The sequence below is a fragment of the Seriola lalandi genome, unplaced genomic scaffold, assembly GCF_002814215.2.
Source record: "Seriola lalandi dorsalis isolate HSWRI2012SDOR001 ecotype SW California unplaced genomic scaffold, Sedor1 jcf7180002054582, whole genome shotgun sequence".
NCBI lineage: Eukaryota > Metazoa > Chordata > Actinopteri > Carangiformes > Carangidae > Seriola > Seriola lalandi.
Genome location: NW_019525135.1, coordinates 948,094 through 975,658, shown reverse-complemented (window position 1 = coordinate 975,658; position 27,565 = coordinate 948,094). Strand labels below are relative to the sequence as shown.

At 34.4% G+C, this 27,565-nt stretch overlaps 3 protein-coding genes across 5 annotated transcripts; 2 read left to right on the top strand and 1 right to left on the bottom strand.

The window, feature by feature from the left end:
* The first annotated feature begins 1,014 nt into the window (after positions 1–1,014).
* tmem134 (transmembrane protein 134) lies at positions 1,015–4,814 on the top strand. Of its 2 annotated transcripts, none has more exons than XM_023418430.2 (8): positions 1,015–1,219; positions 1,742–1,998; positions 2,088–2,155; positions 2,260–2,346; positions 2,437–2,513; positions 3,149–3,193; positions 4,294–4,347; positions 4,458–4,814. In XM_023418430.2, the coding sequence occupies exons 2-8, from the start codon at positions 1,786–1,788 to the stop codon at positions 4,538–4,540; spliced, it is 627 nt and encodes a 208-aa protein (XP_023274198.1). In that variant the 5' UTR covers positions 1,015–1,219; positions 1,742–1,785; the 3' UTR covers positions 4,541–4,814. The 2 variants fall into 2 exon arrangements, with proteins under 2 accessions (XP_023274198.1, XP_023274200.1); XM_023418432.2 differs by lacking the exon at positions 1,015–1,219 and adding an exon at positions 1,226–1,372.
* A 12,346-nt stretch (positions 4,815–17,160) lies between these two features.
* Positions 17,161–22,156, top strand: aip (aryl hydrocarbon receptor interacting protein). 2 transcript variants are annotated; one of them, XM_023418542.2, is made up of 7 exons: positions 17,161–17,306; positions 17,868–18,050; positions 18,134–18,322; positions 19,063–19,239; positions 19,374–19,515; positions 20,370–20,599; positions 20,745–22,156. In XM_023418542.2, exons 1-7 carry the CDS (start codon positions 17,208–17,210, stop codon positions 20,748–20,750), a joined length of 1,026 nt encoding a protein of 341 aa, XP_023274310.1. In that variant the 5' UTR covers positions 17,161–17,207; the 3' UTR covers positions 20,751–22,156. The 2 variants fall into 2 exon arrangements, with proteins under 2 accessions (XP_023274310.1, XP_087033299.1); XM_087177173.1 differs by lacking the exon at positions 20,745–22,156 and having other exon boundaries at positions 20,370–20,629.
* A 121-nt stretch (positions 22,157–22,277) lies between these two features.
* On the bottom strand, positions 22,278–27,314 carry cdk2ap2 (cyclin dependent kinase 2 associated protein 2). The gene is made up of 5 exons (XM_023418423.2): positions 27,198–27,314; positions 25,990–26,145; positions 25,393–25,484; positions 23,782–23,902; positions 22,278–23,011 (listed from the first exon to the last, which is right to left on the bottom strand). The coding sequence occupies exons 2-5, from the start codon at positions 26,042–26,044 to the stop codon at positions 22,944–22,946; spliced, it is 336 nt and encodes a 111-aa protein (XP_023274191.1). The 5' UTR covers positions 26,045–26,145; positions 27,198–27,314; the 3' UTR covers positions 22,278–22,943.
* Between the last annotated feature and the right edge of the window lie 251 nt (positions 27,315–27,565).

Here is a 27,565-nt window from a genome sequence, read left to right as displayed (position 1 = left end):
TTAAATGAATTTGTGCTTTATTTTCTTCAGTTTTTTATTTATATTTTCGAGTGTATTGGCCTTATCGTGATCCCACATTGGAGGTTTACCAGTAAGTATAATTTTTTTGCCCACTGTTGTCACTGCTTTCATTTTGTTCTTAATGTTTCAGAGGGAAACCTTTACTCCATCTTCTCTCATGTAAATTCTAGCAAAAAATCTAATATTCTTCTGTATATAATATATTATCAAATTCTACATTTAAAAAATTGTTAATACATTAATAAAAATAAACCCTCATGTGTTGTCAACTACTCCTCATATAATTTTAATAAATAATATTTGATTTTTATTGATAAGGTCAATAAATCTCTTATTCACCACTATGAGTTAGCCTTTCTCTCATATATTCAGTACATGACAAGCAGAGGTGGAAAAAGAGTTAAATAAAAGTACAATGTAAAAAATACTCCATACCAAGCAAATCCTGCATTCAAGATCCAGTTTAACAAAAACACATTTGCAAAATGTACTTAAAGTACCAAAAAAACCCTCCTTATTATACAGTCCTATTATAAAGCCCCAAGCCTCCAATGTACAAGTCGAACATTTAGACATCAAGATATATAACAAGTGGTGCGAGGTATGGAAGAGTGCAAGTTACTTTAAATACATACAGGTCACTATCTGAAATTAACTTTTTTAACAAAGTATTGTATTTTGCAAACATATCATAGTTTATTTTAGTTTAAAATCTGAAAACTGACTATATGTGTTAGATAAATTTAAATAGTACAATATTAGTAGTAATTAGCCTACAGCAATTGATCATCATCTATCACGATCTACCGGATCATCATACTGTAGTGTTGGCCAGTTGGGTTAAATATGCTTATCATTATTAAACTATTGTTAACAGGTGAATTAGAGTTTGGGTGACTTTTTCTTATGTAAGTTAGTGGGTCGATCGAAAACTCGACCTTCGATTGAACGGGCTGACTCCGGGGGAGATCTTTGGGCGTAATCAGTCGTGTGCAATCGAGAGCCGGGAGTTAAAAAAAAAAAGAGAAAGGAAGAGGTCCGAAACTTTTTCAGAGCCTTTCTTTGTATTCAAGAACAAAACAAACCGTAGTAGGAAAGCTTCCTATAAAATTGTCACAGAGTGTTCAAACATGTGACCCGTCTCTAAGCAACGTGGTGTCGAGTTTCGCCTCGCTGGAGAAAAGAGTTACTCAAGACAGTAAGTTTTCCTCCTGGTCATCTGATCGACTAGCGGAAATAGCACAAACAATGGCAGAGAGCAACAACAGAGCCAGTTACCCGCTTGTTCATTTTAGCCAACTTTGGTCCCAATCCGCTCAGTTGTGTCGGCCAAGTTCAGGCAGTTTTGCAGGTATTTTCCGACTTAATGGTATACTCGTTTTTTTTGTTGTTTTTTTTTGTGCTATTTTCAGAGTGGTTAACTGTATTACATTGGTGATAATGAGCTCACACCTTATACGTGCTTTAATCCATTTGAAGAGAAAGCAGCAACAAAAATTAAACGTCGATAATCCAACTTTTTACTTTATACTCAATAATTCCACTTATTTTGTTTTGCAAGGCAGGAAACTGTAGCTGGCTGCAGTGTAGCAGAATAGTTCATGTAGAAAATTAATAAATGATATCAATCAATCAATAAATGATACCATGAGATGTTTCTCTTTCATAGCTTTGACTGCAGGCATTGTGAGCAACATTGATTTTTCCTCTTTGCCCACAGTGAGCATCAAGCCACAGGACCTCAGGGTGTAAGAGGCGATCACCATGGCAACGCAGTTTAGTATTGATGATGCCTTTGTGTTGGAGGGAGATGAGGAGGGAGCTGTGTCAGACGGAGAGACAGAGGGATGGAGGGGCAGAGACAAGGACAGAGAAGCAGGCGAGATGACATTTGGTCCTCTATCTTTCTCTAAACCTCAGACTCATCCCTCTCCCGCTGCGGCCGGCTCCCCTGAACACAGTAACCTGAAGTATCAGGTACACATGCACCTTCTGTGTGTACAAACATGAAGCTAAAAGTTGTTTACTTGAAAATGCAACTCTTTTATCATCTGCCATTTCTTTAGAATCTGGAAAATGAAGATGCTTTAGGGAACAATGGCAATTCCTCTTTCAATAACTTCTTCAAAATCAGGTAGGTCTTACAACTATAACTATTGATGTGATATTGTTTTTTTTCTTCCTTTGCCTTCATGTGGTTTAAGTGTGAGATAAAGTATGTTTCTGCTCTCTCCACAGTGACCCAGCAACTCTGTCTTACTGCAGCTCTCAGTGGTCCTTCAGCACCTTGAGTTCTGTCACGCAGCTTTCTGCACACTGCTGCGGGTGAGTTCAAACAACTGATACACACATACACACACTCACAAACAGAATCAACAACAAACACAGTTACCTTAAGAAAAATGTGTTGCTCAGGTGGGTGTCCCATCCGCTGGTGAAGAAAAACAGAAGAGTTGTTCTGGCTTCATTCCTTCTCCTCATCACTGGAGTTGGTGAGTCTTTAGCACAAGTGTTACTCACTCATCAAATATAAAATATCCAGCCAGAATATTCTGATGTGATTATATGACTTTCTCCTTCTTTCTTTCTTCTGCTGCTGTTCTTGTCATGTTTTCCTAGATTTTCTTTCTTACTTGACGACAGTAATAATGTCTGGCTGTAATGGCTCTCACCCTTTAAAACTCCTTTGTATGAGCTGCTCAAAATGTAGATGGTTTAGTAATTGGATGAAACTCATAAAATTACAGTTAATCGGCTACAATCTAAAATGAATATTTGAAAAGCACAGAAACTCTTATATGATAAAAGGGCACTTTATATGAAGCTCTAGATGTGCCCCATTATTTTGACATAAACATACCGCTTCAGATAGTTTTCCAATTTATTACCAGGTAGTTTGTTCAGTGTTGTGTCAGTCAGTGACATGCCTGGCCCTTCACTCACTGAACTTTGTCCCCTTGTTTATCCTCTGTGTACAACTAATTCTTGCCAGAGTTAACAAAACTAATGAAAAAAGAAGTGTGAAATACTTTATAGATATATACCCAGTGGGGTCCAAAATTCTGAGACCATTCTCCCATTCATGGTCTACTGTATATACTGATGCTACTGTATTGTTTCTTTTTAGCTCTTATTTTCACAGGTGTTGTCATACAGCTGAATCCAAATGCAGGTAAGAAAGACAAATTTATTTGATTTCTGTGTACAGAAATGACACAATCGATCTGTTAGTCCATATCCAAGAGAATTAGTCTAAAAAGTATTTAAAGAGAACACGCTGTCGTATGAGCTGACAAGTAGCAAAAGAAACATTTTACTGACAAATTGAAGTTGTTACCAAATCATAAAGAAATAAACATTCTTCAACAAAATACTGACTCTTAAAGAAAATGAATAAATTGAGAAAAGAATTCTCTATTTAATTATACTAATTTACAAATGACATATAATGAATATGTCTTTGTCTTTCTGTGTAACATATTGTAGCTTGGCAGCTCTCTGAGTAATCTTGTCTTTAAATTGTCCCTGTGCCACCATGACACTGGGTTGGTGGTGAAGAAGCACCCGTTTTTAAAGGCCAAAGTTCTTTAGATGACATAGCGCACTGTTTCCCAACCCTGCACTCAAGGTCAATCTGTTCCATTTGTCTACTTTTACAACTGGTGCTAAGAAATAGAGCTGGAGAAACAAAAACATGTAGGACTGGTGGGCCTGTGGGTTGTAGATGAGGATCATGATTTTTGATTATTCAGAAGATGGCAAAAGTTGAAAATGAAATGACTTGTATGGCGTGTAATTGCACATGTTGTTGATGTTGCCAACACCCAACCTATACTATACAAGTAGTATTACTTAATAACTGTCAGTGAACTCTTCGGACAACTAAATTGCAGTTTGCAACAATGCCTGGAATGAGTAATTGTATTTGTAGGATTAACTTCAATGTTTTGAAAGAAAGAAAGAAATTACTGTACAGTAATTAGTGTAAGGACATTTTCCAAGTCACAGCATAGTTGACTTTGTTACCATTACACAGGGCTAGGCTAGTTGTTTCCCCCGTTTCCAGTGTTTATGCTAAGACAAACAAATCTTCCGATGGCTGTAGCTTCACATTTACTGTACAGACTTGAGATTGGTATCGATCTCCTCATGTAACTCCCGGCAGGAAAGTAAAAAATATATTTCCAAAAATGTTGAACTGTTCCTTTAATGTATTGTTGCACTGATTAGTATTGGTGAGTGTGTCTTTAACTAATGAAACTGTCATTACAGGGGTTTCGAGTGCTATTTTCTTTGTTCCCGGATTTCTTCTGTTCATCCCTGGAGGTAAATTGATCATTTACTTCTTAGAACTTCTTTTGCATGCCTTTTGGCTGCACCAATAAACACATGCTTTGTTTTGACATTAACAGTTTAATTCCCTGTATGTCCTTCAGTGTACCATGTGATATACATCAGCTGTGCTGTCCGCGGAAGAAGAGGCTTCAAATTGTTCTACTTACCTTATTTTGAAAAATGACATTTTATGACACACTACATTTCTCTATTTTTTATCTTAAAATGAATTGTATTTTGTCACTTGTAACAAAAATATATTGTCACGTTTCACATTCTTTTTTCTTGTCATTGTAATGACCACTACTAATTTAACCACTCAGTACCTTGAGTATGTTTCCACTACATGAACTGACATTGTTGTACGTGTACATGAAAAAGAAGGAGATTGGTCTTGCCTGTGTTTTCTATGTGTGAATAATGACTGTGAAATTACAATAAAACTTTTGTATATTTTATTTTTTTTGAGTTGGGTTAGTTTTCCAATCAAACTTTTCTCAGTGTGCCTAGCTACAAACAATGTGGTGAAGTCAAACCTGCAGCTCAGCCCAGTGAGTAGTTCAAGTGAGGAAAAATCTATCACAATTTATGTGTTAAAGAACTGAAAAGTTGCCTCCATGAACTGGACTAAAATCCTGTACTGCAGATCTTAGAGTGGATTGTCCTTATACAGTCACCTTTTTAACAGAAGTGCATTCACTTACTGTTGTTTCGGATGTAAACTTATATTTGAATTCAAGAAGCAAGAGGTATAACAAGTGTTTGTGTACTGGGCTTTCAGTTGTTTTATGAGTTTGCCATGGCTACATAGTTTGGTAAGTGGTTACCAGGAAAGAAAAAAAGTGGTTTTAGAAAACAGATTAAAATTAAACTGGTGCGACTTGTGCACCAGTTCCATGCACACCTTCCAGCCAATCAGAAACATATGGAGGTAGATTTCTTTCAATATTATTTGTGTGAACAGATGAACAGTCCATGCGTAAATGTGTAATCTGTAAATAAAAAACACCTTCTACAAGTATGAAAAATAATTTTGCTAATTCACAAAAATATCTTGCAAATGTAAAATGGATTTGCAGATACACAAACAAATTCCACAAATAAAAAAATTATCTGTGAATACATTCAATTAATTTACAAATAAATGAAAAGCATTTATGAATATTTTCATTTAACATTTACAACTTTCAAAAAGCATTCGTGGATCGCAGTTTTATGCTTGTCGATTTCAATTTTAAAGACACTGAGTTTTGAAACAAACTTTCCACGAGTTTATATGTTATAAACTTATATCTTCATATATCCAGAGGATGTATATATGTCATAATAATATGTCTTCTTATAAATGACACACAGTAACATCACTCTTGATATAGGGACAAATATGTTATATATATATATGACAGTTTACTGAGGCATAAATAGTTATAGTATAATAAGGCATAATAAATCATAGTATAATGAGGTATTAGGGTCACCAATTAAACTAATGTGCATGTCTCTGGACTGCAGGCCCTCAATGTGAGGCAACCATTGTAATACCGTGCCACCCCATGACAAACTCATAGTGTAGTAACGCAAAAAAAACAAAACATCGTAGTATAGTAAGACATATGAATGTTGTGGTATAATAAGGCATGAAAAGCAATAGTATAGTAAGGCATAAAAAATAATAATATAACAAGGCATAAAATAGTCATAAAAACATCATGAGGCATAAAACGTCATAAATACGTCATTATATATTAAGGCATAGAAATATAAGAACATATTATGGTGAGGCATAAAACGTCATGTAGACGTCATAGTACAGTGAAGCATAAAACATCATATAAAAGCATAAAAATGTCAAAAACATTCATTGTATAGCAAGGCATTAAACGTGATAAGACATCATAGTATGGTAAGGCATGAAACAACAAAAAACGTCATACTATAGAAAGTCATGAAAATGTCAAAAAACTACACATTATAGCAAAGCATAAAACTTCATAGTATAGTATGATATGAAATGCCAAAAAACGTGATAGTATAATAAGGCATAAGAATGTCGAATAATGTCATAGTATAGCAAGGCATAAAATGTAACAGAAAAAACATCATAATATAGTAAGGAATAATACTCTTTGTTTACTAAGGCATACAGTATCATAAAAGCGTATCAATATACTAAAATATAAAACGTCATAGATTATTAAGGCATAAAATTGTAATGCTATAATACGACTTGAAAACATAAATAAGGCAGATAATGTCAAAAAAACATCATAGTATACTAAGGCATTAAAGGTTATAAAAATGTCATAGTATGGTAAGGCATAAAACGTCAAAAAACATCAGAGTATATTGAGGCACACAACATAAAAAAAAACATCATAGTATATTGAGGCATAAAAGATCATAAAAACATCATAGTATGATAAGGCATAAAAGGTCATAAAAACGTCATAGTATGGTAAGGAATAAAACGACATAATATAGTAAGGCATAAAAATACCAAAAAAAGTCATAGTATAATATGGCATAAAAATGTTAGAAAACGTCTAGTATAGTATGGCATAAAACGTAAAAAAAAAAATCATAATATATTAACGCATAAAAGGTCATAAAAACGTCATAGCAATGCAAGGAATACAAAGAAATAGTATAGTATAAAAATGCCAAAAAGTCATAGTATATTAAGGCATAAAATTGTCATAGTTTAGTGAAGTATGAAGCATCAAAAAAAATCATAGTATAGTATGGCATAAAAATTTGAAAAAGGTCATATTATAGTATTGCATAAAATGTCAAAAAACATTATAGTATATTAAGGCATAAAAGGTCTTAAAAATCTCATTGTATGGTAAGACATAAGACGACATAGTATAGTACGGCATAAAAATGCCAAGAAAAGTCATACTATAGTATGGAATAAAAAAACATCACAGTATATTAAGGTATAAAAGGTCTTAAAAACCTCATAGGATGGTAAGACATAAGGCGACATAGTATAGTAAGGCATAAAAATGCCATAAAACATCATAGTATAGTATGGCATAAAACGTCAAAAAAACATCTTAATATATTATGGCATAAAAGGTCATAAAAACGTCATGGTATGGCAAGGAATACAATGACATACCATAGAAAGGTATAAAAATGCCAAAATGTCATAGCATATTAAGGTATAAAATTGTCATAGTAAAATGAAGCATAAAACATCTAAAAAACATTATACTATGGTATGGCATAAAAATTTGAAAAATGTCATAGTATAGTATGGCATAAAATGTCAAAAAAACGTAGTATATTAAGGTATAAAAGGTCTTAAAAAGCTCATAGTATGGCAAGAAATACAACAACATAGTATATTAAGGCATATAAATGCTAAGAAAAGTCATACTATAGTAGCCATAAAAATGTTAAATAACGTCATAGTATATTAAGACATGAAAGGTCATAAAAATTTCATAGTATGGCAACGAATACAACAACATAGTATATTAAGGCATAGAAATGTCAAAAAACGTCATAGTATAGTATGGCATAAAACGTAAAAAAAAACATCATGGTATATTATGGCATAAAAGGTCATAAAAACATCATAGTATATTAAGGTATAAAAGGTCTTGAAAACCTCATAGTATGCTAAGACATAAGACGACATAGTATAGTAAGGCATAAAAATGCCAAGAAAAGTCATACTATAGTATGGCATAAAAATGTCAAAAACGTCATAGTATAGCATGGCATAAAACGTCAAAAAAACATCATTGTATATTATGGCACAAAAGGTCATAAAAACGTCATAGTATGGCAAGGAATACAACGACATAGTGTAGAAAAAGGTATAAAAATGCCAAGAAAAGTCATATATAGTATGGCATAAAAATGTTAAAAAACGTCATAGTATAGTATGGCATAAAACGTCAAAAAAACATCATGGTATATTATGGCAGAAAAGTTCATAAAAACATCATAGTATGGCAAGGAATACAACGACATAGTGTAGAAAGGAATAAAAATGCCAAGAAACGTCATACTATAGTATGGCACAAAATGTCAAAAAAACATCATAGTATATTAAGGTATAAAAGGTCTTAAAAACCTCATAGTATGCTAAGACATAAGACGACATAGTATAGTAAGGCATAAAAATGCCAAGAAAAGTCATACTATAGTATGGCATAAAAATGTCAAAAACGTCATAGTATAGCATGGCATAAAACGTCAAAAAAACATCATTGTATATTATGGCACAAAAGGTCATAAAAACGTCATAGTATGGTAAGGAATACAACGACATAGTGTAGGAAGGTATAAAAATGCCAAAAACGTCATAGTATAGTATGGCACAAAATCTAAAAAAAACATAGTATATTAAGGTATAAAAGGTCTTAAAAGCCTCATAGTATGGTAAGACATAAGACGACATAGTATATTAAGGCATAAAAATGCCAAGAAATATCATACTATAGTATGGCATAAAAATTTTAAAAAATGTCATAGTATAGTATGGCATAAAACATCAAAAAAACATCATTGTATATTATGGCACAAAAGGTCATAAAAACGTCATACTATGGCAAGGACTACAATGACATAGTGTAGAAAAAGGTATAAAAATGCCAAAAAAGTCATATATAGTATGGCATAAAAATGTTAAAAAACGTCATAGTATAGTATGGCATAAAACGTCAAAAAAACATCATGGTATATTATGGCAGAAAAGGTCATAAAAACATCATAGTATGGCAAGGAATACAACGACATAGTGTAGAAAGGAATAAGAAAAAAATGCCAAGAAACATAGTATAGTATGGCACAAAATGTCAAAAAAACATCATAGTATATTAAGGTATAAAAGGTCTTAAAAACCTCATAGTATGCTAAGACATAAGACGACATAGTATAGTAAGGCATAAAAATACCAAGAAAAGTCATACTATAGTATGGCATAAAAATGTTAAAAAACGTCATGGTATATTATGGCAGAAAAGGTCATAAAAACATCATAGTATGGCAAGGAATACAACGACGTAGTGTAGAAAGGTATAAAAATGCCAAGAAACGTCATAGTATAGTATGGCACAAAATGTCAAAAAAAACATCATAGTATAGTATGGCATAAAAATGTTAAAAAACGTCATAGTATATTAAGGCATAAAAGGTCATAAATATGTCATACTATGGCAAGGAATACAACGACATAGTGTAGAAAGGCATAAAAATGCAAAAAAAACATCATAGTATAGTATGGCACAAAATGTCAAAAACAAATCATAGTATATTATGGTATAAAAGGTCTTAAAAACCTCATAGTATGCTAAGACATAAGACGACATAGTATAGTAAGGCATAAAAATGCCAAGAAAATTCATACTATAGTATGGCATAAAAATGTCAAAAAAACATCATAGTATAGTATGGCATAAGAATGTTAAAAAACGTCATAGTATATTAAGGCATAAAAGGTCATAAATATGTCATACTATGGCAAGGAATACAATGACATAGTGTAGAAAGGCATAAAAATGCCAAGAAACGTCATAGTATAGTATGGCACATAATGTCAAAGAAACATCATAGTATAGTATGGCATAAGAATGTTAAAAAATGTCATAGTATATTAAGGCATAAAAGGTCATATAAATGTCATAGTATGGCAAGGAATACAATGACATAGTGTAGAAAGGCATAAAAATGCCAAAAAAAAACATCATAGTATAGTATGGCACAAAATGTCAAAAACACATCATAGTATATTAAGGTATAAAAGGTCTTAAAAACCTCATAGTATGCTAAGACATAAGATGACATAGTATAGTAAGGCATAAAAATGCCAAGAAAAGTCATACTATAGTATGGCATAAAAATGTTAAAAAACGTCATAGTATAGTATGGCATAAAACGTCAAAAAAACATCATGGTATATTATGGCAGAAAAGGTCATAAAAATGTCATAGTATGGCAAGGAATACAACGACATAGTGTAGAAAAAGGTATAAAAATGCCAGGAAACGTCATAGTATAGTATGGCACAAAATGTCAAAAAAACATCATAGTATAGTATGGCATAAAAATTTTAAAAAACGTCATAGTATATTAAGGCATAAAGTTCATATAAATGTCATAGTATGGCAAGGAATACAATGACATAGTGTAGAAAGGCATAAAAATGCCAAGAAAAGTCATATATAGTATGGCATAAAAATGTTCAAAAACGTCATAGTATAGCATGGCATAAAACGTCAAAAAAACATCATTGTATATTATGGCACAAAAGGTCATAAAAACGTCATAGTATGGTAAGGAATACAACGACATAGTGTAGGAAGGTATAAAAATGCCAAGAAACGTCATAGTATAGTATGGCACAAAATCTAAAAAAAACATAGTATATTAAGGTATAAAAGGTCTTAAAAGCCTCAAAGTATGGTAAGACATAAGACGACATAGTATATTAAGGCATAAAAATGCCAAGAAATGTCATACTATAGTATGGCATAAAAATGTTAAAAAATGTCATAGTATAGTATGGCATAAAACATCAAAAAAACATCATAGTATATTAAGGCAGAAAAGGTCATATAAATGTCATAGTATGGCAAGGAATACAATGACATAATGTAGAAAGGCATAAAAATGCAAAAAAACATCATAGCATATTAAGCCATAAAAGGTCATAAAAATTTCATAGTATGGCAAGGAATACAACGACATAGTGTAGAAAGGTATAAAAATGCCAAGAAACGTCATAGTATAGTATGGCACATAATGTCAAAAAAACATCATAGTATAGTATGGCATAAGAATGTTAAAAAATGTCATAGTATATTAAGGCATAAAAGGTCATATAAATGTCATAGTATGGCAAGGAATACAATGACATAGTGTAGAAAGGCATAAAAATGCAAAAAAAACCCATCATAGTATAGTATGGCATAAAACATCAAAAAAACATCATAGTATATTAAGGCATAAAAGGTCATATAAATGTTATAGTATGGCAAGGAATATAATGACATAGTGTAGAAAGGCATAAAAATGCAAAAAAAAATCATAGCATATCAAGGCATAAAAGGTCATAAAAATTTCATAGTATGGCAAGGAATACAACAACATAGTATATTAAGGCATAGAAATGTCAAAAAACATCTTAGTATAGTATGGCATAAAACGTAAAAAAAAACATCATGGTATATTATGGTATAAAAGGTCATAAAAACATCATAGTATGGCAAGGAATACAATGTCAAAAAAACATCACAGTATATTAAGGTATAAAAGGTCTTAAAAACCTCATAGTATGCTAAGACATAAGACAACATAGTATAGTAAGGCATAAAAATGCCAAGAAAAGTCATACTATAGTATGGCATAAAAATGTTAAAAAATGTCATAGTATAGTATGGCATAAAACGTCAAAAAAACATCATGGTATATTATGGCAGAAAAGGTCATAAAAATGTCATAGTATGGCAAGGAATACAACGACATAGTGTAAAAAGGTATAAAAATGCCAAGAAACGTCATACTATAGTATGGCACAAAATGTAAAAAAAACATCATAGTATAGTATGGGATAAAAATGTTAAAAAACATCATAGTATATTAAGGCATAAAAGGTCATAAAAATGTCATAGTATGGCAAGGAATACAACGACAAAGTGTAGAAAGGCATAAAAATGCAAAAACAACATCATAGTATAGTATGGCACAAAATGTCAAAAACACATCATAGTATATTAAGGTATAAAAGGTCTTAAAAACCTCATAGTATGCTAAGACATAAGACGACATAGTATAGTAAGGCATAAAAATGCCAAGAAAAATCATACTATAGTATGGCATAAAAATGTCAAAAACGTCATAGTATAGCATGGCATAAAACGTCAAAAAAACATCATTGTATATTAAGGCATAAAAGGTCATATAAATGTCATAGTATGGCAAGGAATACAATGACATAATGTAGAAAGGCATAAAAATGCAAAAAAACATCATAGCATATCAAGGCATAAAAGGTCATCAACATAGTATATTAAGGCATAGAAATGTCAAAAAACATCTTAGTATAGTATGGCATAAAACGTAAAAAAAACATCATGGTATGTTATGGTATAAAAGGTCATAAAAACATCATAGTATGGCAAGGAATACAATGTCAAAAAAACATCACAGTATATTAAGACATAAGATGTCTTAAGTATGTAAATGCTAAGACATAAGACAACATACTATAGTATGGCATAAAAATGTTAAAAAATGTCATAGTATAGTATGGCATAAAACGTCAAAAAAACATCATGGTATATTATGGCAGAAAAGGTCATAAAAATGTCATAGTATGGCAAGGAATACAACGACATAGTGTAGAAAGGTATAAAAATGCCAAGAAACGTCATGTATAGTATGGCACAAAATGTAAAAAAAACATCATAGTATAGTATAGCACAAAATGTAAAAAAACATCATAGTATATTAAGGCATAAAATGTTAAAAAATGTCATAGTATGTTAAGGCATAAAAGGTCATATAAATGTCATAGTATGGCAAGGAATATAATGACATAGTGTAGAAAGGCATAAAAATGCAAAAAAAAAATCATAGCATATCAAGGCATAAAAGGTCATAAAAATTTCATAGTATGGCAAGGAATACAACAACATAGTATATTATGGCATAGAAATGTCAAAAAACATCATAGTATAGTATGGCATAAAACGTAAAAAAAACATCATGTTATATTATGGCATATAAGGTCATAAAAACATCATAGTATGGCAAAGAATACAATGTCAAAAAAACATCATAGTATATTAAGGTATAAAAGGTCTTAAAAACCTCATAGTATGCTAAGATATAATACAACATAGTATAGTAAGGCATAAAAATGCCAAGAAAAGTCATACTATAGTATGGCATAAAACGTCAAAAAAACATCGTGGTATATTATGGCAGAAAAGGTCATAAAAATGTCATAGTATGGCAAGGAATACAACGACATAGTGTAGAAAGGTATAAAAATGCTAAGAAACGTCATAGTATAGTATGGCACAAAATGTCAAAAAAACATCATAGTATAGTATGGCATAAAAATGTTAAAAAACGTCACAGTATATTAAGGCATAAAAGGTCATATAAATGTCATAGTATGGCAAGGAATACAATGGCATAGTGTAGAAAGGCATAAAAATGCAAAAAAAACATCATAGTATAGTATGGCATAAAACATCAAAAACACATCATAGTATATTAAGGCATAAAAGGTCATATAAATGTCATAGTATGGCAAGGAATACAATGACATAATGTAGCATGGCATAAAAAATGCAAAAAAACATCATAGCATATTACGGCATAAAAGGCCATAAAAACATCATAGTATGGCAAGGAATACAACGACATAGTGTAGAAAGGTATAAAAAAAATGCCAAGAAACATAGTATAGTATGGCACAAAATGTCAAAAAAACATCATAGTATATTAAGGTATAAAAGGTCTTAAAAACCTCATAGTATGCTAAGACATAAGACGACATAGTATATTAAGGCATAAAAATGCCAAGAAAAGTCATACTATAGTATGGCATAAAAATGTTAAAAAATGTCATAGTATAGTATGGCATAAAACGTCAAAAAAACATCATGGTATATTATGGCATAAAAGGTCATAAAAACATCATAGTATGGCAAGGAATACAACGACATAGTGTAGAAAGGTATAAAAATGCCAAGAAACGTCATAGTATAGTATGGCACAAAATGTAAAAAAACATCATAGTATAGTATGGCATAAAAATGTTAAAAAACATCATAGTATATTAAGGCATAAAAGGTCATATAAATGTCAAGGAATACAATGACATAGTGTAGAAAGGCATAAAAATGCAAAAAAAAAATCATAGTATAGTATGGCACAAAATGTCAAAAAAACATCATGGTATATTATGGCAGAAAAGGTCATAAAAATTTCATAGTATGGCAAGGAATACAACGACATAGTGTAGAAAGGTATAAAAATGCCAAGAAACGTCATAGTATAGTATGGCACAAAATGTCAAAAAATGTCATAGTATATTAAGGTATAAAAGGTCTTAAAAACCTCATAGTATGCTAAGACATAAGACGACATAGTATATTAAGGCATAAAAATGCCAAGAAAAGTCATACTATAGTATGGCATAAAAATGTTAAAAAATGTCATAGTATAGTATGGCATAAAACGTCAAAAAAACATCATAGTATATTAAGGCATAAAAGGTCATATAAATGTCGTAGTATGGCAAGGAATACAACGACATAGTGTAGAAAGGTATAAAAAAAATTCCAAGAAACATAGTATAGTATGGCACAAAATGTCAAAAAAACATCATTTTTATGGCATAAAAATACCTCCTTTATTCCTTTCTCTATAAAGTGCATGGACTCTCTTCATTCGACCTCAGTCTGAAGTTCCACTCTGGTGGGACTTGTCCTGATCTTTTGCATAGATGGTATTAAAAGACACAAAGACAACTTGATCATTTTGTCAACTTTTTATTTTGAGATTTCCATCACAATAGTAAGACAGAACACCATTAAATCATCATTGTATAGTAAGGCATAAAATGACATAGTCTAGTATGGTATAAAAATGCCAAAAAATCATCACAGTATATTAAGCCATAAAAGGTCATAAAAACATCATACTATGGTAAGGAATAAAACGTCATAGTATAATAAGGCATAAAAATGCCAAAAAACCTCATAGTAACGTAAGGCATAAAAAAATGTCAAAAAAACATCATAGTATATTAAGGCATAAAAGGTCCTAAACACTTTACAGTATGGAAGACATAAGATGACATATTATAGTAAGGCATAAAAAATGCCAACAAACCACTTAGTATAGTATGGCATAAAAATGCCCCTTTATTCCCTTCTCTATAAAGTGTATGGACACTCTTTATTCGACCTCAGTCTGCAGTTACACTCATTTGGGACTGTACTGTTCTTTTGCATAGATGGTATTAAAAGACACAAAGACAACTTGATCATTTTGTCAACTTTTTATTTTGAGATTTCCATCACAATAGAAAGACATAAAACATCATTAAATCATCATAGTATAGTAAGGCACAAAACGACATAGTATAGTATAGCATAAAAAATTTCAAAAAACATCATAGTACAGTATGACATAAAATGTCAAAAAATCATCATAGTATATTAAGGCATAAAAGTTCCTAAACACCTCATAATATGGTAAGACATAAGATGACATAGTATAGTAAGGCATAAAATGTCTTAAAACATAATCGTACATTAAGGAATCAAAGGTTATAAAAATTATAGTAAGTTAAGGAATACAACAACATAGTATAGTAAGGTATAAAAATTCCAAAAAACGACATAGCTTAGTAAGGTATAAAAATGCCAAGAAATGTCACAGTATAGTGTGGCAAAAAAAAAAGAAAAAAAAAGTCATAGTATAGTATGGCATAAAAGGTCATAAAAACGTCATAGTATATTATGGCATAAAAGGTCATAAAAACGTCATAGTATGGTAAGACATAAGATGAAATAGTATAGTTAGGCATAAAATGTCTTAAAACATAAGACATAAAAAGTATTTACAGATAATCTGTGGAATTTGTTTGTGTAGCTTTAAATCTGTATTATATTTGCAAGATATTTTTGTGAATTTGAAAATTCAACATTTTTTGTATTTGTGGTATGTATTTGTTTCATATTTACAGATTACACATTTACGCCCAGATTGTCGACCTGTTCACACAAATAATATTTAAACAAATCTACCTCCATAGCAGAGGTGGAAAAAGTACAAAAATGTTGTATTCAAGTAAAAGTACCAATACTTTGATGAAATATTACTCAAGTAGAAGTAAAAGTACTCATCTGAAAATGTACTCAATAAAAGTAAAAAGTATTTCATTTGAAATGTACTTTAAGTAAAAGTTACTTAGTTACTTTCTTTGTGTGGGGTGTGAGGGTAGTAAAAATAGGACAAGGGGTCAGAAAACCAAAACTATTTTGTTTTTAATTAAAGAACAAGTGTAACAAATGTAAGTGCAAAAACAACAACTTCACAACAACTGAACTTCTTGTTCAGTTTAAGTAGCAACTTAAAGTTAGTTGTTTTATAAAGTTAGTCACTGTTGGTTCTGGCCATTGGTTTACTGTCAATGGTTCTGGCGCGTATTTTTCCCCTGTAGGTTGAATTGTTATTTTTCCTCAGTAACGGATAGGATTTATAAAGTAACTAAGTACAATACTTGAGTAAAAACGTACTCAAGTAAAATACAAAATACCGATTTTAAATTGTACTTAAAAAATACAAAATACACAAAAAAAGTATTTAATACAGTAACGTGAGTAAATGTATTTTGTTACTTTCCACCTCTGCTCCATAGCAACAAGTATTTACCCAGAGTATTGTTAATTACTATCTGCTTGTTTTCTAATGAGTTAACACCTCAGTGTGTAAACAAACTAAGAGCAAATTACACTGTATGAAAATAGACATGAACCTTGAAAATTAAACTTGTCGCTTGATATAATACATGTACTCCTAATTCATACTTAAAAGCTACAGTACTTGAATAACATTCTACTACTGGTAGTAGATGTAGTGTGCCTCGCCAAAGACGTGATGTATTATGTAAATTCCCGTGAATTATTATGCAAGTTAATTTAAAAAATGGTTTCGGTTATTGAAAAATGAGTCGCGGTCCCCAACTTCTACTGTATTTACACTTAAACAGTCTATGTGTAGATGGCGCTCTGAGGCCTGAAGTGACGTCTCACGAAGCGACTAGCTTCGGCAAACACCGTCATCTGTCGTGAACTGCGACTCTGTGTAGGATGGAGGAAGAAGCACGCAAGCTCCTCGAAGAAGGAATAAGAAAGAAATTGGTCAGTCCTGGTAAAGGAGAGCTGTCCACCTTCCCCAATGGAACCAAGGTAAAACACAGCGTCAAGGATTTAGAGGGTTTAGTCTCACCCTCTGGGTTAGTTTAAGATATACGACGAAGCACGTTAGCTAATGCTATCACCAGTTGTATCTCAGCTAACACAAGCTGTCATTTACCGATTAATGTTGCTATAAAAGCGTTGAGCTTGTATACAGACACCGCTGATACGCGTCTGAGCTACATTGTTTTTATTGTGATTTTAAGGTTAGATTTGATTATGACTGTTGTTTTAGCCAGGTTAAATTTTTTCTCTTTTTTCATCTGATGGAAAGACAGGGGGCGGGACAGGATGACATGTGTTTATGGTTTCTGATTCGTCAGCGTACTATGTCAATCAAATATCTGCCTCTGTGGTCGGTCAGAATATGCTGTCGTGTAGACGTTGTCTAGGCCTGTCTGAGAAGTGGTGATTGCTGTTTTGTCTCAAGTAAACAAGCAATCAGCTGCATCGATTGAGTGTTCTTGAAGGGGCGGTGCCACAATGCGCATTTTAACTGGATAGTTCTTTTGAGCAATGTTTGATTTTCATCTTCAATATCTGCTTTACCAGGTGGTCTTCCACTACCGCACCAGCCTCTGTGATGGTACAGTGCTGGATGACTCCAGAAACATGGGGGACCGCAGCAAACCCATGGAGCTCATCTTGGGCAAGAAGTTCAAACTAGCTGTGTGGGAGAGAGTGGTCATCACCATGAGACAAGGCGAAATTGCAGAATTTACCTGTGACACCAAGGTTTGTGAGACTGGGCATGACAGGGTCAATATCTTGTTCCTCCTCAGTGCTGACTTTTCCCTATCTCTCTCCTCACCCCTCAGCACACCGCACTGTACCCACTCGTATCCCAGTCACTGAGAAACATCAGTGCTGGTAAGGACCCCCTGGAAGGCCAGAGGCACTGCTGCGGCATTGCCCAGATCCACTCCCACCACTCTCTGGGGCACAAGGACCTGGATCAGCTTCAGGCCAGTCCACAACCTCTTGTCTTTGGCATCGAGCTGCTGGAGGTGAGCAGGCAGGGGAGAGAAAAGAGTTTAATATAGCTGGTGGTATTCAGGGAAGCATCGTTTGAATTTTTTCTATTATGGCACAAACAAAAAACCTGAGTTTTGATACAAATACTTACTTTGAGAAATATTATTGTTTTTGTACAAAACCTGTTTTTTCATGTAACAAAAGAGGCAAAACATGTCAAATGTTGTCTAAACGAAGGGAGCTGTACAATAACTTTGTCTAAATAAAAAGAATATGGATATAGATTAGGAAGTATTTCTGTAAATTATATAGATACTTAACAAGTTCACAAGATTACAAATATGACCAAAAATGTGATGCCAGCATTTGGTACTTGACATATTGGGATACTCTGATCTACGGACACATTTAGGTCAATACCAACTAAGTATTGAATTTCGTTACCAGCCACATTTGCATTACATGAAAGGTATTTCTGATATTTACATACACACAGGTGAAAAAGTATCGGATACATCAATATAATGCAGTCCAATATGAGATCACCATCATGGTCTCAAAAATTGGTATTGTCCTAGGTGAACAACTCTGTGACACAGTTTCAGCAAAGTTTTCTAAGCTTATAAATTGCATTAGATTGTAGAGGTGCACCTTAAAAAACATTTTAAGTAATATATATGTACCATACAAAAAACTGCTACATGCTACTACAGTTTTACTGTCCTACAATGAAAGCGCAGCTGCCACTGAGCTCTGTTTTCTGTCTGCTCAGGTTCTACCTCCCGGGTCATTCCAGCTGGATGTGTGGGCTATGACAGACGAAGAAAAACTGGAGTTTGTGCCTCAGATCCACGAGGAGGGCAACTTGCTCTTCAAACAAGGCCAAATTAAGGAGGCCACAGACAAGTACTACAATGGCATTGCCTGCCTAAAAAATCTACAGATGAAGGTTAGGGAACAGCTAATCCTTTGTTGTTCGGTACAGTAAACATGAATACACCAATGACAATTCCATTGCACATTTGCAAACACAATGCAATCAAGTGTCTCCAACTCTTCTGTGGCTTTTTTCTCTTCTTTCAGGAGCATCCTGGAGATGAAGCATGGGTAAAGTTGGACCATATGATCACACCACTGCTTCTCAACTACTGCCAGTGCAAGTTACGCCAGGGCCAGTACTACGAAGTCATCGAACACTGCTCATCCTTGATCTTCAAATATGAAGGTAAAGCTGGGTTGTTGGTGCTGCACAAGTGCCAGAAGAGATGAAAGATTTCTGTTGCTACTACAGATTACAAATATTTGTAGTTTCAAAGAGGGAGAAGTCTATTTGGAATTGGTATATATCTGGAAAAAAAAAAGTTTGTGAAGAAAATATGAGTATGCTGCTTCATTTCGCTCTCCACCACCATCATCATCAATACACCAAATCTTTTGTAAGAATGGTGTTCATCCCTCCAGTAGAGTTCACTGAAGCTGTTGGCTGATGATAACCCAATACCTTCCCATGATATTTGGTTGCACTTCACGTTGCTTTTTCCTTTACTTTTTCATACTTTTTAGACATGTAGCAGTTGTTACATACTGTATTTGCATTGTAAAACTAGTCTAGCTCTTGTTGTAATTTATACCAAAACTTGGTTTTCAACAGCACAATTCAAAATTAAAACCAGTGAAGTTTACTTCAGCGTTTTGTAGTAAAGACTGTAAAATACTCCATGAAAAGTATTTTGATGCATGAGTTACCATATTTACTGCATATTTTACTATTAGATTAATATATATATACTTAATCTTAACATCTGATTGTCCCATAACTTGTCTCTCTCATACAGCAATTAAGTTATGTCACTGTTTGAGTCTGCCATACAAGTGTATTGTAATGTATTGGTTGTACCATGTGGCCTATAGAACGCAAAACCTGCACTATTATAAAAAAAAAAGGTTTACTTGCACTTACTTTCATCATCCTGGATGTTAACATCACACCTCATATACAGTATGTTGTGAATAGCCATGTCCTTGGTCTTGCTCCCAACTTAAATGTGTATAATTTTTCATTAATTTCCTTCCGAACAGATAATGTGAAGGCCTTCTACAAGCGGGCCAAGGCCCATGCTGCAGTGTGGAACGAGACAGAGGCACGAGCAGACTTTGCAAAAGTGCTGGAGCTGGACCCTTCTCTGGGACCATCTGTAGCCAAAGAGCTGAGAGCCATGGAGGAGAGGATCCGCTCCAAAGACAAGGAAGAAAAGGGTCGTTACAAAGGCCTGTTCAACTACAACGAACCACCAGCCACTGCCACCACAGTCAGTCTAGTTTGAGTTTTGTTAATTGCATCTATCCCATTCATTGACACAAACTATTACATTAAAATGAGAAACGTGTTTGCTATGATATAATGTAGAATTTTAATTTATCTTTAAGTAGCTCATATCCTCTTTCTCCTCTCAGGGTTGAATCTGTCATTGGGTTGGAAACAAGAGGATGCCTGTGAATTTCAAGATGGAGGAGAAACAGTATGCTGCTGGTGTTTTAGTTTTATCCATGATGCACCTAAGACAAACACTCTGCCACCCTGCCCTCCATGGTACACGCTGAAACATTCTCACACACTGTTAGGTTGTGACTCACAAATGCACTCGCAATTCACTGAGGTGCAATTTGCATTCCTGCCTTATTCCTCTAAACTCCCCGTTTAATTGTGAAATTCAGTTTTTGATGAGGATATGCTGACATTATCAGGCTGACTTTAATGAAAATTCAAAATCCCATGGTAACATTAGGTCTGCACTGGCCAGCAACTACGTTAATTCACAGCATTGTGGTCTTCAATATGAATGAACTCCAATTTCTTACTGAGCTTAAGGTTTCAGAAATGTTAATACTCTCGGTGAATAACCTGCTCACAGTAAAGGGCTACATTCAGAATGATACCCTTAGCAATGGCTTTCTCAGCATTTGTTGAGAGATTTTTCTTTTTTTATGATTTAATGATGAATTTATCACTGTTTGTGTTAAGTCATTATATGGCAATTTATATAGCAAACACCAATTTCCCACAATATTAAACAAGTAGCTTACGTATTTAATGTTGTATTGCTTCCTCTGAAACATGTGCAGAGCTGTTGGACAATCTTAAAGTACTCCTAACCGTAGCCCAGCAGGGTAAATTTACTATGAATTCCAGACAAACGCTCTCCCTCCTGAAAATCAGTTTGTTTTGCACAAGGAACATCATGTACTCAACATGCACACCTCTGCCTTGCACTGTCAGACCATGTTTTCTATCTTGCTCACAGTAGAAGCACTGGAATAAGCAGGAGGAGACCACCATCTCCTGGGAAACCAAGCTGTCTGTGACAATCATTATATAACACACATGAACTTGTGTTGTCTTTGCTTTCTCCTGTGTACTTATTTCATATATGTAAGAAATACCATTGTTATTTTTGTCAAGATGTACTCAGCAAAACCCTCAGTATCTCTTTTGACTTGCTTAGAAAGAGCCAACTCTTCATGTGAAGCAGTGGGTCATTAAGCTCACCTGTTGGAACTGAGATACTATTGAGGTTATGATTATGTAACTGAAAATAAATTTGTTTATCCCCAACTTTGTATTTTTAAACATGACACCAGCCGACAGATAATTTGAAACAGAAAAGGCTGATCAGTGTCCTCTTGCACTGTAGACAGATAATCCTGTGTAGACGACTCAAAATACTAGCACAAGGTCAACTTACTGTAAACTTTTCAGAGATCTCTCCTATTGTGGCTTTGGTTTGGTGATGAATACTACCTGAGTGCTTCACAACTGTATCAAAGCAATTTCCCTGCAGGGATTATTAAAGTTTTTTGGATTCTGATTCTGAGTCTACTCAATAAGCTTAATGCACCGTAGAATTTGCAGTAGGTGGACCTTGGGAGTTTTTGTCAAAATACTATTTTCAAAGTCAACAATGAACATGAAACACATGGGAAAAAAAGTACTTTTTTCTGTTATTTAATTAAGATATACATACCGAACTGCAAAAATCTGGTTTACAAAATTTCCGTACTAACAAATTGACTTGAGATGTACAGAGTTCTTGGAATTGAGAAACATCTAATGTGTGTGTGTTTAACACTACAAAATAATGATGAAAACAAAGCCAGGGTGAATGGAAACAGGGTATGTTTAAGATGCTCAGAAAATATTAAGTGGTTGTAGAGTGATGCTCAGAATAGAAACTTAGACAAGTGCAGTTTCAACATTGATTTCACCATTTTAAAAAAAAGCCTTTTTTTTTTTATGTCAACTGCCATTACTGAACAAATACTTTAAACATTCCCATTCAAGGTGTTTACCCACAACTCTACTTTAAATTGTGTTGAAATTCCCCACACTCATTTCAAAATAGATACAAAACTGCAAGTTGCATACACCCCACACATCACAGAAAGTTTGTCATTAACAAAAATGGGTGTGGTGGAATGCAGGGAACAGTGGAGACAAGAAGGACATAATGCACCTATAAAAAGCCAGCAGGGAACAGGCAAAACGGGGGAAGGGGGGGTGGGGAGGTGGGGGTAAAAAATGGTTGTAAAACAGACGATAATGAGGGCAGGCTTCTACAGGGAAAGATTGGGGGGTGAAGGGATCTGTCAAAAAGGTTATGTGCGGGCGCTTCTTTCCGTCTCTGCAAGACACTCCCTGACCAGTGCACGGGCATGGATTATACCTGAACAAGACAAACAGAAGGTGCAAGGTGTTAAATCAACAATTTTATATCAATGAGATGATCTGCAAAAATAATTAGCAATTTTGAAATGTTCTGCCCGGGTCCACCTCAGCTACAAAAATCTAAGTTATCCAAGACAGCCATTACTGCTGAGGTAGCAATAGGGCTGCCCTTAATCAAGAAAACTGCAGGTTGAGTTAAAAGGCAAAAATATTTTTGATTCTATTTCAATTACACCGGTCCATTAATTCTATACATCAAACTTAAAACATTTAATGTTTTATATGTTATATGGTTTGTGCATGAACATGTTCTATGGGTTTGCCAAAAAGTCACAGACAAAGAAATACAAGTCTTCCTTTATACCGATACTCCCAGAGAAGTCTAATTCCCTGTTGGACCTCTCACCTCACAAACTGTTATAAAACTCTACAAAGATATCGAAATATACAGGTTATTGTCCTAACAAACAATGCTAGGGGTGGAATTATTTCAAATTCACATTTTTTCTTTTTTAAACCTAAAAGCAAAACAACAAAAACAATCATATTCTACACAGAATAAAGTCTGTGTCAGACCTGCCTTCACCAAAGAGCAAAAAAGGCTGATTTTATTCCCAGACGTCAATGGCCAAGGTAATCACTCTTTCTGGAGTACAATAGATATATATTCTCCCCCCTTCAGCACTTGGATGTACTAATCACAACACACAAAAAAAACTCATTACCTGTGCTGACAACAGATATGCGTTTTTGAGAAGTAAAACATACCTCTCTTTAGCCTCTCCATAGCACTCTTGCTCCCAGCATATGTAGGCCTGATCTCACGGCTCATCTCTTCAATGACAGACAGAAGCTCACTGTAGGTGGACCCTTGAGACACTTTGACAGGCTGTTTGTGTATTTTTTTTTTTTTTTTTTTTAAGAAACATGTCATTTTGTGGGTGGGGGTGGAGGGAGAGAAAAAAAATCCATTAAGACAAGTCACAGCACAGGTGAAGAGAAAGATGAATGAAAATTGTTTCTCTTGCCCATACAATATAGTGTGATGTAAACTACAACTGTAACTCAGCACAGGGCCTGGGCATCTTTATCTTCAAGACACTGATTAAGTCAAAATGATACTATGTAAAACTCCAACATCACCATTCCAATATTCATGAAATTATTTACCTTACAGACAGTAACATAACTCTTTCCATCTAATTCTTCCTACACTGCCATGCTTCCAGAGCTGTACCAAAATCTATTCCTCCTTTCCCCTGTTTCAAATTATTCCAACAACATTCTCAGCACTCCCATGTAGGTCACATGCCTGCAGCCTTCCAGCACTATCAACCTTTAATTTGCTTCACGAGTACAGCGGAAATGTAGAGCAATAGTTAGAAATGCATGTTTGGCTACAAGTACTTTAATTAAAAAAAAAATAAAAAAAAAATTCAGGTAAGTTAGCTGAAGCAGATTCTCTGTTCAATCCTGTGCATCTAAATGTTACAACAAGTTCAACTCAGGTCTACTATGTTACAGAATGAACACAATGACTTTGTTGGTCTGTGCATAAGTATGAAACACCTAACATTTAACAAGACCTGTGCTGCTGCAAATGAAGGAAAGGTCCCTCGTAAAACCACCTTAAGTTCAGAAATAAAAGTCGGTTCACAATCAACGATCAGTTTGAAAATAACAGCTGTAGGTGTGTTCAGCCCACCCCTGGCCAGAACATTTGTATGAAACATTTGAACTTTATATGCTAATATGCAATTTTCTTAGACATCTTCAGTTAATATGCTTTACAGGTATCATTTAGTTTCCACTCTAGTACAGACTTTTATACAAAGTCTCTGACAAAGCCATGATGTCAAGAACAAGTTCTACCTTTTAAACCACATAAAGAATACAATGAAGAGTGGTTTACTTTTATGTACAGATGGGTGACAAAGGGAAAACCTGAAAAATTAGTTGAGAAACCAGATGCAATGTCCCCATCCATAAGGCAAGGGGTCACTGAATGGTTTGATGACTATGAAAATAATGTGGAATAATGTGAAAATGATGCTATGGCTTTCACAGTCACCAGATCTAAACCCAATTGAACACCTGTGGGGGATTTTGGACTGATGTGTTAGACAGCGCTCTCCACCACCATCATCAAAACACCAAACAAGGGAATATCTTTTGGAAGAATAGTGTTCATCCCTCGAGTCCAGAGACTTGTAGAATTAATGCCAAGGCACATTTAAGCTGTTCTAGCAGCACATTGTGGCCCAGTACCTTACTAAGACACTTGGTTTTTCACTTTAATTTGTCACCCATCTGTCTGTATGTGGTATTTCCAAAGTATAAGACACCAGAACAGTATGGATAACTGTACTGCAAACATACCTGCACAAAGCCCATGGAGGGTGGGCCAAAGTCACTAAAAGCTGGCCTAAAGTTGGACGATGAGGGGAGAGATGGAGAGGGTACAGAGGAGCCTGGACAGAAAAGAAGGACAGATATATCACACTATAGCTGGAACTTGAAAAACAGAATGAGAAGAAACTTGCCATCTGAAACATTTTATTTAATCTTGGAAAGGAATTAGCAATAAAACACAAAAAGTTTCCCTGATACTCCCTGATACTGATAGCCATTACTTTTTACATTACTTTTACTTTTTACACCTCAGACATCTTTACCACTTACAAACCATGGCTACTTATCACAAATAACATACAATATGAAGACAACCAATTGCGTCATGAGTATCTTCGGTTTAGCTATCAGCTAGTTTAACTATTATCACAGCATGATAATGTATTGTGGCTACTGTTGTTGTATGCTGTTGTGTGGTTACTTGCAACATTGACTGGGCTATCACTGATTTATAATTATTTTCCATCAACCATGGTGTAAGATGTTTGAAATCCTTAACATGGAGAAACAGCAACTGGCCAATAATTGCTTGAACAACATTAAGGCTGAGTGGTTTCAGAGTACCTGGAGGAGTGTGGTTGGAGCCAGATGGCGCAGGAGCAATGGGTTTGTAACTCATGGCGATGTCAGCAGGCAGCTCCCCGTACGACGCGCCACTTCCTTCGGTCCCGTCAACCCGGTGCTTATACAGCTTTACTGGTGGTGATGAGCTCCTAAGAGCTGATGAAAAGGAGATACACAAATAAAAGACGATAGTATCACATTTATATTCATCCTCAGAGTAACTGGAAGAAGGCTACAGTTTTCAGTTATCAAGGCAGTGAATATTCAGAACTGAATATGCAAAACTCAAGCACATTGGCTCAATTTTTTCCTCAAGCACTGAGGGACTGCCACTGTGGGATACACAATAATCTAAAAAGACAGCTCAGTATCTAACAGCAATGGGCAAGCCTTGATATATTCCTCGGTCTCTTAATTATAGGCATACACACATCACATCTGTCTTTTTCCACTAAGACACACCAGAGAATTAAGATTTGGGCAGTTCAATTTGTTGAAGGATTTAAGGGGTGACGCTCTGACACTATAGATATCGAGAACAATTTTTTTGGGTCATTTTACAGCCTGAAATGGCTTGTTTTTTGAGAGAGGTCAGAGGGGAATGGTGAGCAGAAAAGCATCTCAAAATGAACAACACGTCGAACCCTGAGGCAACATGGACCAGAATCTCAGAGGAATGTCTCCAACATCTTGTAGAAACCATGCCACTAAGAATTGAGGCTGTTAAGAGAGCAAAGAGAGGCCCTACCCGGAATTGCTATGGTGTTCCTAATTAAGTGCTCACTAAGTAGGTTTAGCAAAGACAACCTTTCAATGAAGGCAATGTTCACTTGTCATTCAAATCTGCTAGATATAATTTCTGATGAGTGAATATGAATTTTACGTGGTTAATTTCCGGAATACAAAAGGCTTTCGGAGCGTGGATGTCTGAATGTGATAAGAAAGATACGAAGGGAGCCGGAGGTGCTTAATGACACAAAAGCTGACGTTAGCTTCAGAGGAAGGTGTCGAGCTAACTACTACTTGGTAACGTTAGCTAGATTAGCTAACTGTCGCCGGTTAGCATAACATCAAAAGTACAACGCAGAAAAATAGTCGTGAAGCAGCGGTGATATTCTACAAACAGACAGTGAACAATAGAGGGGTTATCTACACTTGTGACCATTGAGAACACTACAAGTGATTCAAAAGAGTGGTATTTTTTTTACCTTTTTAAGGAGAGTTGAAATCCTCCGTGGACGCGAGTACTGGCTCTTCCTCTGTGTGTGAGTCTGCGCAGAAGAGATGTGTAGTGTAGTACTGTTTTTTATACTTTTAGTGCAATGTGATTGGCTGATGGTGTACCCTATGACGTCTGTTCCAAACGGTGTCGTCACAGGGAATCGCCACAGCAACAAACATAATAAATAAATTAATAAATAAAATAATAAATAAATAAATAAATAAATATTGAGAAAAGATATCTCGTGGTTAATGATAGATATTTATCCAAACCAGAAATGTCTCCTTGTGGGTCAGTATCCCAGCAAATGTTACCAAGGAGTACGATACGATGCTATGATAAGCCTACATCTGG

Coding starts and splice junctions, on each gene's coding strand:
- tmem134 (XM_023418430.2), top strand. CDS start 1,786: ATGGCAACGCAGTTTAGTATTGATGATGCCTTTGTGTTGGAGGGAGAT. Junction 1,999..2,087: donor ACAGTAACCTGAAGTATCAG/GTACACATGCAC, acceptor CCATTTCTTTAG/AATCTGGAAAATGAAGATGC. Junction 2,347..2,436: donor CTTTCTGCACACTGCTGCGG/GTGAGTTCAAAC, acceptor TGTGTTGCTCAG/GTGGGTGTCCCATCCGCTGG.
- aip (XM_087177173.1), top strand. CDS start 17,208: ATGGAGGAAGAAGCACGCAAGCTCCTCGAAGAAGGAATAAGAAAGAAA. Junction 19,240..19,373: donor TAAAAAATCTACAGATGAAG/GTTAGGGAACAG, acceptor CTCTTCTTTCAG/GAGCATCCTGGAGATGAAGC. Junction 19,516..20,369: donor CTTGATCTTCAAATATGAAG/GTAAAGCTGGGT, acceptor CCTTCCGAACAG/ATAATGTGAAGGCCTTCTAC.
- cdk2ap2 (XM_023418423.2), bottom strand. CDS start 26,044: ATGAGTTACAAACCCATTGCTCCTGCGCCATCTGGCTCCAACCACACT. Junction 25,485..25,989: donor CTCCAACCACACTCCTCCAG/GTACTCTGAAAC, acceptor TTTTCTGTCCAG/GCTCCTCTGTACCCTCTCCA. Junction 23,012..23,781: donor TATGGAGAGGCTAAAGAGAG/GTATGTTTTACT, acceptor TGTCTTGTTCAG/GTATAATCCATGCCCGTGCA.